This window comes from Indicator indicator, chromosome 9 (genome assembly GCF_027791375.1).
Source record: "Indicator indicator isolate 239-I01 chromosome 9, UM_Iind_1.1, whole genome shotgun sequence".
Lineage (NCBI taxonomy): Eukaryota > Metazoa > Chordata > Aves > Piciformes > Indicatoridae > Indicator > Indicator indicator.
Genome location: NC_072018.1, coordinates 23,958,549 through 23,973,685, shown reverse-complemented (window position 1 = coordinate 23,973,685; position 15,137 = coordinate 23,958,549). Strand labels below are relative to the sequence as shown.

Here is a 15,137-nt window from a genome sequence, read left to right as displayed (position 1 = left end):
TCTCTGGTAAACTCTCCCAATATGCACTCTTAAATTAATTTGTCTTTCATGCACTTTCCACTTATTTCTGAGGCTCTAAGTCAGTAGGGTCAGGGACTTACAAGGGGTGATGAAGTAACAGTATCCAAGACAGAAGCTGTGTGATCTACACAGGCTGGTGCCAGGAGCAGGAAATTTGCATTGTCTGATTTGATCAAAGCAGAAAGCTCAAGCCTTGCTATGGGTATCAACATTAAGTTCTTTGTAACTCACTGACATTCACATCCACATACAACACCTCCAAACAGTTCCTACTGAAATTAGTCTTTTTTTGCCCCACCAGCTAACTGCTGCATGTTTTGCCATCTTGAAATCACAATTCTAGTGACTGAAATCTCTTGCAAAACAAATCTGTCTTTCGGAAGGCAACTCTATGGAACTGCTAACCAAAGAGACAAGCTTGTTCACTTCTAAGAGCCGACCCCTCACAGTGTTAATGATTATCCTGGCACCTTTTTAAAAGGAATGGAAGATGATTATCTGTAATTTTCAGATGCGAAAATTAGATCTATTATTTATGATCAAGCAAGTTACATTAAGCTCCTGTACTGTTTGTTTTCTCCTTTAAAAATACAACCCAGAAAAATCTCACTTTATTGCACTCAATTTCAGGCAAATGTTATCAGCCATGTATACCACATTTTCAATCCATATGACAGTACACCATTTATTGCACAATCAAGCAGCACAGCACTAAAGCATATTTTTACCATTGCACCAAATGACTCCATCTCATGCTCCTCCTTTGTAAGCAACATACAAGTGATACAGAAGGTAATACAGAAGGTAATTCAGAAGCGAACACAGTAAGAAAAACTGTGTGACAGTTAACATCACACTAAACTAAATATATATTAACTGAAAGATGCATCTTTCATTTGTCACTACATTTAAAATAGAAAATCAAATGAAGCCATTTGTAGTAATGTAATTTATATCACCTAGAAAATCACCGTTTTTCCCACTTCTGACTGAGGAAGTATTTGTTACCATTCTAATGATCTCCTGCTTTTAGCTTGTCTTTAAAAAGTGATTCGAAGTATTTCTAAAGAAACATTAATTTGGAAGGCTGCAATTGTAATGAAGTTACCAATGGCTACAAGGAGTTAAAATAAAGGCAGTTAATCAGTTCTGCACATTATTGCTACTCCTTTGTTGTTTTTTGGGGTTCTTCGTTTTTAAACAGCCCGCTCAAGTGCCATTCTGCCAAATGACAACTGCATGGCTCACTCCAAGACAGACTGAGAATTTTACATTTTATCTTACTCTAACTGTAAAGAACTAACACGAGTAACAGTTCGTTTTCAAGTGACAATTAAAAGGAAAACTTTACCTGAGGTTGATTTTCATCTGGTTTAGTTGCTAACACACAGAAGTCTCCATAAGTCGTTATGGAAATCAAGCTCTTGACATATTTTACATACTTCTCATTGTTTTTTGTGTCCCAAAAGACTACACAGTATTCTGGACGGTTGGGTCGGGTATACGCATAAACAACCGTATTGGAGCAATAACCCCACTGCCAAGAGAAAGTTTTGATAAAACTATTAGAAATTGTAATAATTCAATGACAATCTGTTCACAGCTATCAAAGAAAGTCTTTATTTCACATATACAATCAGTACTCAATATTCTTGTTAAGCGATTAACCAATTTATTTAAAGTATGTGAACACAGCTTTGGTAGTAAGTTATTTGCATAGTATTGAGCTGGCAAAGGAAGCCTTCCTATCACACAATAACCTAGCATAATCAGGACTGGAGGATCAACCCCAAAATGTGACAGGATCTCACTTCCCTTTGTTTCTTGTTCAGCAGGTACACAGAAATATCCATTATAATGATGGGTTTTGCCATGAAAATGTTTGTTCTGTGACTATTGATTTGGGAAACCAAAGGTCATTTCACAAGAGAAATGCAATACACACCTCAAACAATACAATTCATGAAGCAGACAAAAATAAACAATTATGTTAGAGCATTATGATAACTCACATCATCTCTTCCATGTTAGTAACATGAGAAAAAACCCTCCCTCCCCCCAGAATAATTATTCATCTACAAACAGGACAAAGGGCAAGAAGGCAAAAGAAGAAATTAATATCCAAACACTGTAAATAGCATAAAGATTTATTTCATTGCATTGAACTGATTAAATTTATAGAAATTATATTCAAAACCCTTTCTAACACAGAAAAATCAGAAAATACCTCAAAAAGGAGGTGACACTGACAAATAAATGAGATATAAACCAAACCACTTAGGAATGATGATGCAGCTGTAGAAAAACTAATAGAATTCTCTGCATCAGCATTTGCTAGGGAAAGGAGAGCGCTTATCAGAGAGCTGGCCAGAAGGGCTCCCACATTCTACAGCAAATGAAACAGAGACAAACTAAAGTATCATCAAAAGAACTTTTAGAATAGATACATAATCGGAATGACAATAAAGTATCAGAACCCAAAGGTTTTCGCTCAGGTAGAGTTTATGGGAATTCAAATACAATGCTGTGGAGCATAGACATAGGTACAGGAAAGGGTGGATGCAAAAAGTGTCACAATTCTGGGAATCACAAATCAATAAATTCAGCTTTTGCACAAGGTGAAGATGTTAAAAAAAAAAAAAAAAAGGAATTAGATAGACCTGGATAAAAACAGTGCACTGGACAGTCATGTTTTTAGCCCTGGAAGCTGTACCTCATTCATTATCATTTACTATTGTCTTTCAAAGACACAACAGGCATGTGAATTTATACTATTCTGAATATTCAAAATTAATATGAAAGTAGTTAAGAATAAGTTAGTAAACTGTAAATCATGTTTATCAACTCTTAAACTGATTTCATCAAGTGGCAAAGAACTCCAGAATGCTGAATGATGAGGATACAAATTGAAATCCAACACAGATTTGAACAAGTTAACAATAGCTAGAGCCACAGACTTTAAATTAGTATTACAGCTCCAAAAAGACATTGTGTAAATGTTGAATGGTTTAAAACAAACAAACAAACAAATTTTTAAAATTACCTCAATTAATAGTTTTTTACTATCATATTAATTTAGAAACTCCTTTCTCTTACTATGGTAATACTAGAAATACATGAAACTGGATTATTTAGTAGATACGTAATGTGATACTAACACATGAGATCATTAATTCCAATCCAGTCTAAGTTAATGACAGCTTTGAATCACTACCATTTAATGACTGTCACCTTTTAGAATATCTGGTTTGTAAAGGGGAGTTACAACATAGCAGTAGTATCATGTATTATTTTTTAGACTAACAACGCATATCATTCACCATCAAAATATTTAACATTGCAACTGAGAATACTATCGATAGGTTAAGAGATTATTTGCTGCAGAAATAAATTAATCTGAGCACATCTTTTTTGCACTTTAAATATACAAAAAAACCCACATGCAGTTTGTAATACTAAGGCTTCAAAACGTAATTCATTCACAAACTGTGCCAAATCTTGAAATACACACGGCCTCACAGATACTGATGAGTTTTAAAAAAAGCAATAGGCCTGTCTTCCAGCTGTTACACATTTCCCACAAGAAACATTAGGTAGCATTTCCTGCAAGACTAATTTCCAGTTTAAATTTCCAAAGGCTTTTCCAGCAGATTTAGGACAAACTATTTGAGATTGCTTCCTATCAGATTTGTGTTTTCAAGTCCCTGACCAATGACCTTTCACAGCTGAGTGGAACGACACGTTTCAGTAGAGCTGAAGTACGTTCCTCTCAGTATACTCTCTCTGTCTTTCATCACAATGATTACACACTGATGACTGAAGAACATATCCTGTGCTGGAAAAAAGAAGTATACAATATTACATACTGGACAGTAAATGATCAGGGAGTGGAAAGACTTCCCCTATGAGAACAGGCTGAGAGAGTTGGGATCGCTCAGCCTGGAGAAAAGAAGGCTCTGGAGAGAGCCCATATTGGCCATCTAGCAGTTAAAGGGGGGGCCTACAGTAAAGATGGGGAGGAACTCTTTATTAGGGAGTGTAGTGATAGGACATGAGGTAGAGTTTTAAACTGAAAGAGGATGGATTTAGATTAGATATTAGGAATAAATTCTTCACCATGAGGGTGGCAAGGTACTAGAACAGGTTGCCCAGAGGAGCTGTGGATATCTACAAGGCCAAGCTGGATGGGGCTTTGAGCAACTTGGTCTAGAGGAAGGCATAACTGGCTGTCTCTTCAAACCCAAACAATTGTATAAGTCTATAATAGCAACCAATATATTTTGTTAAACTGTAAATTTCATTAGTTCTAACTCTTTGAAAAACAAACAGATAAATGAAATACCCCCTATGGCAAACAAAATTCAAACATGATTTAGAATTCACTAGATGCATACTTGCAGAAAGTGTTTTAGGAACTGAAATATAAGTAGGAAATACATCTAATCAGGTTGCATGCATTTCTACTGTTCTGATTTCTACCCAACTCTCCTGGTTCAAAATAATATTTCACCACCAAAAAACCTGACACTAGAAGTAAGGCTCAAACAATTCTCACTGTATCACTTAGCTCACTGTTTGACCAAACAGCAGTGAAAATCCTGGAGTATTACCTATCTGACAGCCTCAACTACTATGAAATTTAGAACCATGCCCAAGCCTGTTAATATTAACAAAAGCATCTATTTCCTTATTATAGAAATAAAATCACAAATTCATCATAAAAGCAATGGCTAGGTTATTCCATCGGCAAGACAGACATGCACATCCCAGCAGTAGTGCTGATCAAGCAGTAATCTTCAGCTAAGCACTGATTTACGTATTAGAGAAAGCTTATTTTTCAACCCATTCAGAAACCTAGTAAGTAACAGGAAATTTATTAATACAGTTAGGTGCCACATTACTACTTACCTTGTAGTCTGGACGAATGTTTGCGAAATATATGTAAGAATCAACAGCTAGTGCAATTTTCAGTCCACTTCCTTCCCAAGACAAGGCAGAGATCTGTTTGCCAGGAACTTTCAGTGTGCGCAAATGCTTGTTTAAAACAAGGAAACAAAAAGATTCTGAGTTTATCAAAGGGAAACTGCTCTAAAATACTTAAAAACCAGCCTTGATGCCAACAAAACAGTACCTCGAAATGACTCTCAAATTACAATACACATCCAGATAGAGATATTTAACATGCATTACCATGAAGTGTTCTTCTGACTCAATTCTTGTTTTTTTGGGTTTGTTTGATTTTAGTTTGGTTTGGTTTGGGGTTTTTGGCAAAAAGAAAGGAAATAACAATAGTTCAAACTTAAAAAAAACAAATATTAGATGGAAAAATTACAATATAAACATTTTTCCCTGTGGTTGGCAATTTGAGTAATATCAGCCTCTAGTAAAATAAAGGCAACAATAGTACTGATGACACCTGACATGCCTCAGAAATTTCATTTATGCTGAAAGCTGATGTACAGCACCCTTAACTACAGTTTATAGTGGAAACAAAAAAAAACCTTTAGCTAATATACATCAAGAGCATACAATGAACTTGCTGTGTAGGTACACAATTTGCAGCCAGGCAACAGAGATCTTCCTCTTCTCTATTCCCTTTCAAAAGAAATATAGGGCAGGCAAACAGATGTCCATTTTCAACTTAAGAGCTAGTAAATTGAGGAAAAAAAAAAAGTTTTCAAAACCTATAACCTTAGCTCCACTGAGCATTTGTTTGTGTGAAGCTTTTTAGTTGCAAATAATACAAGATAATTGCAAATTCACATAAGAGTACATTAATCTACTATTTACTGTAAAATACTGAATAAACTTAGACTTTAAAAAAAAAAACAAAAACATTCTGCTGAACAGAACACTGATACTTATGTGTAGATCTAACTTTCCTTTTGAGGGTATAACTTTGTGCCAAAACTGTCATCAATGACCTTACGCAGTTTAGTATCTATTTCACACCTTCGATCAGATGCAAATACCATATCCAAATACTGGACACAAATTATTCACAGAAGACACTATTTTCCAAAAAGTTAAGTCCATACCTGACCATCAGAATTAGTACAAAACAGATATCTGACTTAGGTATTCCAAGTTAAACACTGTATATATCACATCATTTAGTGTTTTATGAGATGAAATCAAATTTTTTCCCTGGCCACCAACTTGCTGTTCTAAAACAGGAACTCGTCCTGTGTCATTTTTCCAGACTGACATCCTAGATACTTTCAAATACATTAAACACACTAAACACCTACATTTTGGCACTCAAATTCCACAGGTAATGACCATATAGCCAAAACATACTAAGACAGAAAAACCTATTTAAGTGTATTGAATATTTTTACCTCACCAAACGGCGTATAGAACTCCACAATGTTGACATCTTTATCTTGAGAAGTTGCTTTTAGGGAGCCTGCCACCGCCAATACACTTCCACAGTGGTTCCACTGAATACATACCACATTCATACCAGTGTCAATCAAAACAGGATCTAGTTTTTAAGAGATAAACATTAAGAACATAAACACAAGTAAATGTTTTGGGTCAAAATTAGCTCAGTAACTACTACTCCACATTTTCTACTTACTGTGGTCATTCTCATCTCTCATTATCTGGCATCTTCCATTGTCATAACAAATAGCAAGACAAGGACAGTCTGGTTCAATATAGCCTTCTGTACCATGATACCAATGTATTCCAGCAATAGTGAATGCTCCAGTTAAGTTCTCCAGGCAACTCAGTTTCATTTTCACCTAAACAAGAGTGATTAATTATTTTAAGTCATATACAACATACTGTTTCGAAGAACTGATATTTTTCCTGTCCCAAGAAGAAAGTTTTTACATTCTCCAAATTGTAAATTTCCTTATTCAAAGCCATATCAGACACATGAAAACATATTTGAGAAGTACTTTAATGTCAGCATTTTCTGTCTTTAAAAATAACTTAAAAACAAAGAGGAAACTCCGCTGGAACTTTAGGGAAAAAAATGAAACCACTCCTAACCACAGGATATTTATTTTTTTATAAACTTTTATCCTCTTTTTAAATAAAAGCCTCTTGAATAATAAATAAAAATAATTGGAAAAAAATAAGTGTCTAAATTAGAACACCCATTCTTCTGTAATAATTAGGACAGCCAGAGAAGTTATAGAAGGGGAAGAGGGGAATGACAGCAGCAACAGAAAAATAAACAACTGCTTTATTTTAAAAGCACATCAGTACTTTCAACATGAGCATCCTTTCATTTAATTAATATCACCATACACATTCTTACATTTTCAATAACTATTTCAAGGCAAAAAGGCACTAGTTGATGTAATATTCATTTAGCTACCAAGAAAGAAATATTTCTATTAAGAATCTGTAGCTGCATAGATCTTGAATAAAAAATTTGTGCACAAGACCTTGTCCAGTTCTCAGTATTAAAGTCCACCAACTATGAAGTCATCCAACTAAACAAATGAAATAAATTAAGAGGAAGTTAAGTTTTATGGCTGTTGAAGTTAATACCTTTTTTATACCAGCATAAACTTACAATAAAGTTTCCCTCATTGTCGTAAATGTGAATCTCTCCATTTGCCATTCCAAAGAGTAAAATTTTGCTATCAGAGGACCAGGCCACATGGCACAGGTGTGTTCCTTTCAAGTCCTTTCCCCAAATGCGATTGCCTGGAAGAGAACATTGATTGTACTCAATAAATATAGCACAAAATTGAATATAGGATTCAAGTTACCAAAGTAAAAACTGAACTGAAAAGAAACGCACAAGAACTATAACGTAACTATTTAATTGTATTTATCTCAAGAAACAATGCCACTGTGTACATAATGCCAAAGTTATGTAATACTGCAATAATTAGTAAAGCCTAAATTTTACCATCCACTGATCCAACGATCACAGCTCCATCTTCATATACAATACAAATCTTTTGTCCATCAGCATTCCAGCTCATACTTCGAACAACAGATTTATTTCTGTTGTTAATCATCTCTTCATACCAAGCACCTATTAGCAGTGAGTGAAAAACTGAGTTATACTTCTGATTGACAGTCCTCTAGTGGATTCAGGGTACATGATAATCGCTGAGTAAAATTACTCTCAACTAAAAAAATATGCAAATAGAATGATAATGATATTTCTTAGCAATATGAATCCCTGAAGTTGTTAAAACAATTACACATATGACTCTGCAACATAATACACGACAAAAAGCTACAGAAGCAATTAAGATTTGGAAAGTTGTTCTGTCCTTTCAGTGAAACTCATAGCAAGACTATACTATAGTGTACTCCAGACAGCAGAGACATCGTTACTCTAAAACTCAGTATTAGGTTTGTGAGCTACTTATTTCCAAAGAACCTGACAAATAAGTATTTGGGGAGAGGAACCAAAGTCCAAGGAAAACCAAGAAAAGGTCTGTGCTTACTTTATTTCAGAACTGACACAAGTACACTAGGAACCAAAGAGAGGAAACAACAGTAATTTACAGCACTATGGATTAAGCAATTTATTGGTTCTTTTCCAAAACTAAGAGATGACTTATGTGATAGTAGTCACCACATGCCCGGCAGAAAGACTAATCAAGTGATATTCTTTATTCCCAAAATATAAATAGCTGAGCTGGGATTTTATTTGTTTCCATTTTTTATTAAATATCCACAAGGGAAAAAGGAAACTCTTTATTTCCTTTTTCTTTCCTGTGTGTTGGAAAGCAGTTAATTTCCAAGAGGTATTCTGGCTTTTAAGCTAATTTAAGTGTACCACAGAAGTGCTGTATGCCTGAAAAGGTCAAGAACAACCAAAGCTAATTACAGCCATCCACTGGTTAGTCATATTATTTCACTGCCTTAATTAAACATTTCTAAAGAGTATTTTTATGAAAGTACTTAATTGATGTTCTAAGCAGGGTTGATAAGTTCTTGTAGTTATACCAGCATGTTTGTGCTTGATGCACTTAGCAGAACTATTTAAATATTATGATGCTGTTTTATACCAACAGTATCTGTTCATTATCTTCATCAAGGATATAGGCAACGAGATTTGAATTTGATAATGATACCAAGCTGATGGGTGCAGTTGACATGACTGAGGGACAGGATGGCATCCAGTGATCAAGACAAGCTGAAGAAGTGGGCTCAGGTGAACCTTATGAATTTCAATAAGGGGAAGTGCAAGGTTCTGAATCTGTGTCAGGGCAATTCTCAGTGCTGATACAGGCTGGGGGAAGATGAGATCATGAGCATCCCTGCATAAAAGGACTTGGGGGTAAGGGTGAGTGAGAAGCTAGACATGAGCCAGCAACGTGCACTTGCAGTCCAGAAGGCAAACCATATCCTAGGCTGCATCGAAAGAAGTGTGTCCAGCAGGCTGAAAGAGGTGATTCTGCCACTCTGCTCTAGTAAGACCTCACCGAGAGTAATGCATCCAGCTCTGGAGTCCTCCGCACAGGAAGGGCATGGACCTGATGGAGTGGGTCCGGAGGAGGGCCACAAAAAATGATCAGAGGGCTGGAGCACAAAGACAGGCTTAGTGTTGTTCAGCCTAGAGAAGGTAAGGCTCCAGGGAGACCTTATAGCAGTATTTCAATATCTGAAGCAGAATTAGGGACTCCTTACAAGGGCAGGTAGCAATAGGACAAGGGGCAATGGTTTTAAACCAGCGCAGCGTAGATGTAGGTTGGACATTAGGAGGAAGTTCTTTACAATGAGAGTAGTGCCATACTGGAACAGGTTGCCCAGAGATGTGGTGGAGGCCCCATCCCTGGAGACATTCAAGGCCAAACTTGATGGGCCCTGAGCAACCTGATGTAGTTAAAGATGTCCCTGCTCACTGCAGGGCTGTTGGACAGGATGACCTTTGAGGGTCCCTTCGAACCCAATGCATTCTATGATTCCATATCCAGAACAGAACAAAAAAACATTGCTGGGCTTTTTCTTCGGTATACTATTTTGCTCCAAGGGAATAAAGTGACAGAAATGAGAAAATAAGAAATGTAGAGCAATTTACCAAGCATATGGTTAAGAACTGATAAATTATCCTAAGGTAGCTCCACAGGACAAATGCCTTTTTATATGTGAAAAATGTGAAGAACAAAAAAAAAAAATCCCATTTTTTTATTGTAAATCTATTTTGAGCTTTACAGTCTGCAAAATAAAATGTCTGAAAAACAACTGTAAAAATTGTTGAGGAAAAAAAAATCCCACAAGATAAGAAAAAAAAAGATTTCTCATAACAGGGAGTATTATCCCATCTCAAATTTATCCTGTTGAATACCTCTATACAGCATCCACACAATGATGAGTCCATTTTGATCACTGGTAGTTAGTTTTTGATAGTGCTCATTCCATGTCACCACCTGCACAGAACCTAGGAAATGGTAAAAGTTTTTTATTTACACCATTTAAATGAAGTTAATAAAACCCACTACATCCAACTTAATTAACCTGGAGCTTTTCAGAATTTTGCAGCTAACTTTGATTTCACTTCAGACATTCTTTCTGTATCACTTGTTTCCTTTTGAAAAGTTCTGCCCAGATCATAGTTTTGCAGTTTCTGACTCCTCTGACATGTTAGTCTGGGAGGCTGACAAAACTTTACTATCGCAAGAAGTTTCATGTCTTCCTCTTAGTAGTTTGGTTCTAAGAAGTGCTGGACTTTTAAAACAAAGCCTCTCTCACAATTATTAAAAAAGAACACTCTACACACAATTCATTCAGACCCTCACATCGCATACAGAATTCCACTCAAAGATTTGACTAGACTTGAAACAACTTCTAACCATTCCTAAGCAGCATCGTATTTCATCAGTCCAGCACTGGATACGAACTTGGCCACTTCAAACATCACATGCTTTCATGCTGTTACTGCTAGGCATCCATTTCCTCTGTATCCTTTCCATTTTTCAGCATTTCAGTCACAAACTTTATCAACAGGTGCGATCAAAGATATTCTGAATGTCAGGGATTTTTGAAAGTAACAGTAATACATTTCAGAATTGAAGGCATCCACTCAAAATACCCACTAAATCAATCTCTCACATTTTTTTTATCATATTTAACAAGATCCCTAAAATAACCTGACTATTGGCAAGTTTCAACTGCAAATCTGCATTAAAAAAAAAATTAAAATTATGTAAGCATTTTAGCATTCTCTTCATATCCCACTGTGTACAGATGATGACCATTTAACATGTCTTCACAGGAGAGTTTAATTCCTCCCTGGCTGATTTCCATGACTTCAACTTTTGCTTTCATACACTATCCTTCTCTAGCCACTTTTCTAAGTACTACAGCACTGCACAATTACTAAAAAGGAAAAAAAAAAGCCCTTCTGCAATGTTACACTTAAAACAGCATCATCCACTTAAGATGGAAATCAGTATTTCCTTCTCAGGATAAGGAATGGGGAACAAAATCTGAGATAAAACAAAAGCCAGCCTAGATTGTAACATCAAACTTCACATAATTAATTAACCTTGTACCCTCCACAAGCAAACTTTAAATCCTAAGAGGCAAAGCAAAGTTTGTTTTATGCAACATGCATTGAGCATCACATACACTGTATCAGCCAGGAGAAGTGAGGTAAGCCTGGATCAGTTTGATTGTCAACCAAGTTATTCACTCATAGATCATGAAAGATTGACTGGAGGTCTCCCATCAGATAACTTGGTAAAAATAGATAGCCAAGTTGTGACATACCCAAATCAAATGATGATAATCTTTATTTCAGGCTCATAATAAAGTTACAGCAAAATTACTCTATTGGCGTCACAAAATCTGGTTTTTTTTAAATTCTGATAAAAAATACATTAAATGCCCCAAGACATAAACTTACCACTATGACCTTCAAGAGTTTGATTCACAGAAAGATTGCTAGGAGCTGCAAGTCCTTTTATTTTTGCTTCATCTAAAAATAACAAAAATAGCTATTAAAATAAACCTAATAAAGCATACATAGATCTATGTATCTCTCTCAATACAGTAGCTCTAATTATTGTTTACATAGATAAAATTATTGACCCAGAAGTATGCATATTGTAACCACAGGATGAATTTTCCACCCCTCAGTTCAATGTGTTTGTTGTCCAGGTTCTTTGCTGTCATCAAAATTCATATACTCTTTATAATCTAGCAGTTTATCAGGAAAAAACCCAACAAAACAAAAACATAACAACACACAAACTACAAACCACCAAACCCAGCAACAACAAAACCCATGACCATATCACATTTCTTTACATTCACAAAAAAGTTTACAAGAATTTGAAAATGCATTACATTGCACTATACTTTTAACATATTTATTTTTTAAAAAATGTAATTTTCTCTCTGAAATAACAAAAATGGGAAAGAACATCCAAATTAAAAATCAAGAAATAATGAAATAAGTTCCAAAATAAACTGGAAGCCTATATAAAAAGGACAGGAATGAAACCCATACCCTGAAAAAAAAAATAAAACAAAACAAAAAGACAGTACTTAAGAAAACTTCAGCATATGTAACAGGCATGTGTGTCATGTAAGACAAGCTGGAGGAAAAGTGTTCAAAAGAAAGTGACAGTACATTCAATATTTATGCAAACATATAGAGAGATTCAAAACATACAGAATAGTATCAACTAACTTGCAATATTATCAACTAACTTGTGGAAGGAGTCATGTTCACAGAATTCTACAGTTGACTTATTTTGTTGTTAAAAAAAAAAAAGTGTCTCATTTACCTGTCTGTGTTTCTAATTTTAAAACTTTCAGTAATCCATCCTCTCCACCACATGCTATGAAACCTTGATCCTTATTCCAAGAAATGCATCTTAATCGAACATTACCAGGAACTGCAATCTGAAAAAGAAATATTTTGCACCTGTATGTAATTCTAAGAACTATATTTTATTTTAAAATACTTTATTTGAACACCTCAAAGATGCTTATGGTATCACACAAGATAAACTTGTTTCCATTGACAGATCAGTACATGCAAAAAAAAAGTCAGCAAGAATTAGCAAACACTACTGAAACTATGCTTTTTTAAAAAGGGAAAGATGCAGTAAATAAGGCGGCATCTCGAAAGGTGTGCGGAGAAGATGCCATGAGCAACAAGGTGAAAGGGATCACACTGAGAAAAGGGCTTTGCCACGAGCTGATCTTCAGCTGAAAAGCCACGTCCAAAGTTGCTTAGGAGACAGCCGACGACCAATAAAACACCAAACCTAAGCTGCGAGAGACCTGGCAAGGCAGACCAGGCAGCACACTGTGGAGGTACCCAAACTACGGCCGCACAATTAGAGCTGCAGTGGCCGCAGACAGCGGGAAAAAGCCCCGAGGCCTCCCCTCTCCCCAGTCCACAGGGACTCCCTGCCGCCGGGGGACAGCAGGGAACTCCGCCTCTCTGAAGGACTGCCTGTTCCCCGCCGCCCCAACTTTCCTCCGTGACCCAGAAGCACCTTCTTGCACAAGTAGATGAACATCCCGAAGGAGGACCGGGCAGCGATGCGGCGGGCCAGATGCGCAAGCCCACACCGCTCCTCACGGCGGGGAAGCCTCCCTGCCACCCGCGTCACCCTGGCAACCGCCGTCGGAAGTCCGCTCCGAGGGCGCCCCCCCTACTTCCGGGAGCTGGGAAAGAAAGGCGGGACCGCAGTGCCGCCACGCTCCCGCCTTTGGGGCGGAGTCAGGATTTGGTCCAGGCCGGAGGGGCTCCGTCTGAGGAGCCGGGAGTCGTTGCGTCTGCTTGGGCCGGTGCGGAGCTTGGGCCTTTGAGCGGAGAGGGGGGCCGGGTGTTTGCCCGCCGCGGCAGAGCCCTTAACGCTTCTACTCTGTAGAGGGCACTGGCAATTCATTAATAAAGGTCACGCTGCTCTTACATAAAGAAAAGCTTGTGAAACCCAAATTGTTTGCACACTGTTTTTAGTATAACTTAGATCAATACGTTTCCAGAGTTAACTGCAACTTCGGTTGCCCCAAGTGTTACTGTTCACCAAAGTAACCGGTGGCTGTAGTTGAGGCCACAAGCTCTGGGATGCCATTCCCACTCCTCTGAGAGGTGCTGCCTGCACCCACGCTGGGTGCGGTAAGTCAGTTACACAGATGAATATTGCCTCCTTCGAGTGAGTTAGAGAAGGTGAGCAAGCCCCATGGCTACTCTTAAAGCTCGTGGACACTGAGCAGCACAGAGAGCAGAGAGAAGGATCAACCCTGGATCTGTGCCCGTATGAGGAGTGAAGGATGCTTCCAGGAGCTTTGCAGCACTGATTTCAAACTAGGTTGGAAATGGACTCAGATGAAAAATTAAGTATTTTCTATTCTGGAGCTGCTTTGTAGTTCATCGACAGAAAAGGGGAACATGGGAGATATACAGAAGATGACCTGTCCTGTGCCATCTCCATCCTACTCTAAAACCTTGCCTGCTTGAAGCAGGAGGAATAGAAGTGCCATGTCTCCCAGGGCACATCCCCCCTTTCTTTCATAGAGCAAAGTACTCCACAGTGCGATTACCCACAGCACAATCACTGAAATACAAGCAATTTGTTCAGGATCATGACAAAGCTTTAATCTTGTCAACTTTAATACATTCCTCTCAGAGAGGATGGCTGGAAATTCAGAGAAATAGAACCATCCACTTAGAAGCACAGACGTAAGGCAGAACTAAAAAGCAAAGCTGGCTGAACTCCTGTAAGCATCTTATAGCTATATAAGAGTTAAACATAATTGAGAAAATTGTGTTGTAGGTCTCTTCAAATGGAAATTTTCTATTATTCTATTCTATTCTATTCTATTCTATTCTATTCTATTCTATTCTATTCTATTCTATTCTATTTTATTCATTGTTGTAGGTCTATTCAAACTGAGATTTATTCTTTTAATCAGAATAATTGTAAAATATCATCCAAAATATCAGTTATTTTCATAACCATTTTCAATATTAGCCTTCATGTTCTACTGCCTTAATACTTAAAACAGTATAATTACTCATTCCATATCAGCAAGCATATCTATATTTAAAATTTCAGTCAATAGTATATATCGGTATTCCAATTGATTTTGAAGAATCCCTTATATTACCTTGGAACTTCATAAAGTGCTCACAAACACAAAGTGCGACAATATAATTGCTTAAAAGA

At 37.0% G+C, this 15,137-nt stretch overlaps 1 protein-coding gene across 2 annotated transcripts in view; it reads right to left on the bottom strand.

Moving 5' to 3' along the window:
* The window catches only part of WDR35 (WD repeat domain 35), a 38,117-nt gene extending 24,633 nt beyond the window's left edge, over nt 1-13,484 (bottom strand). The window contains exons 1-11 of one of the 2 annotated variants that reach the window (XM_054383501.1): nt 13,461-13,484; nt 12,741-12,858; nt 11,855-11,926; nt 10,295-10,387; nt 7,898-8,026; nt 7,556-7,689; nt 6,605-6,770; nt 6,363-6,508; nt 4,930-5,055; nt 1,373-1,558; nt 750-782 (exon numbers count right to left, since the gene is read on the bottom strand). In XM_054383501.1, coding sequence (XP_054239476.1) covers nt 750-782; nt 1,373-1,558; nt 4,930-5,055; nt 6,363-6,508; nt 6,605-6,770; nt 7,556-7,689; nt 7,898-8,026; nt 10,295-10,387; nt 11,855-11,926; nt 12,741-12,858; nt 13,461-13,484 — 1,227 coding nt within the window. The remainder of the gene's footprint in view (nt 1-749; nt 783-1,372; nt 1,559-4,929; nt 5,056-6,362; nt 6,509-6,604; nt 6,771-7,555; nt 7,690-7,897; nt 8,027-10,294; nt 10,388-11,854; nt 11,927-12,740; nt 12,859-13,460) is intronic. The other variant, XM_054383502.1, reaches the window with a different exon arrangement.
* Nucleotides 13,485-15,137: the final 1,653 nt, after the last annotated feature.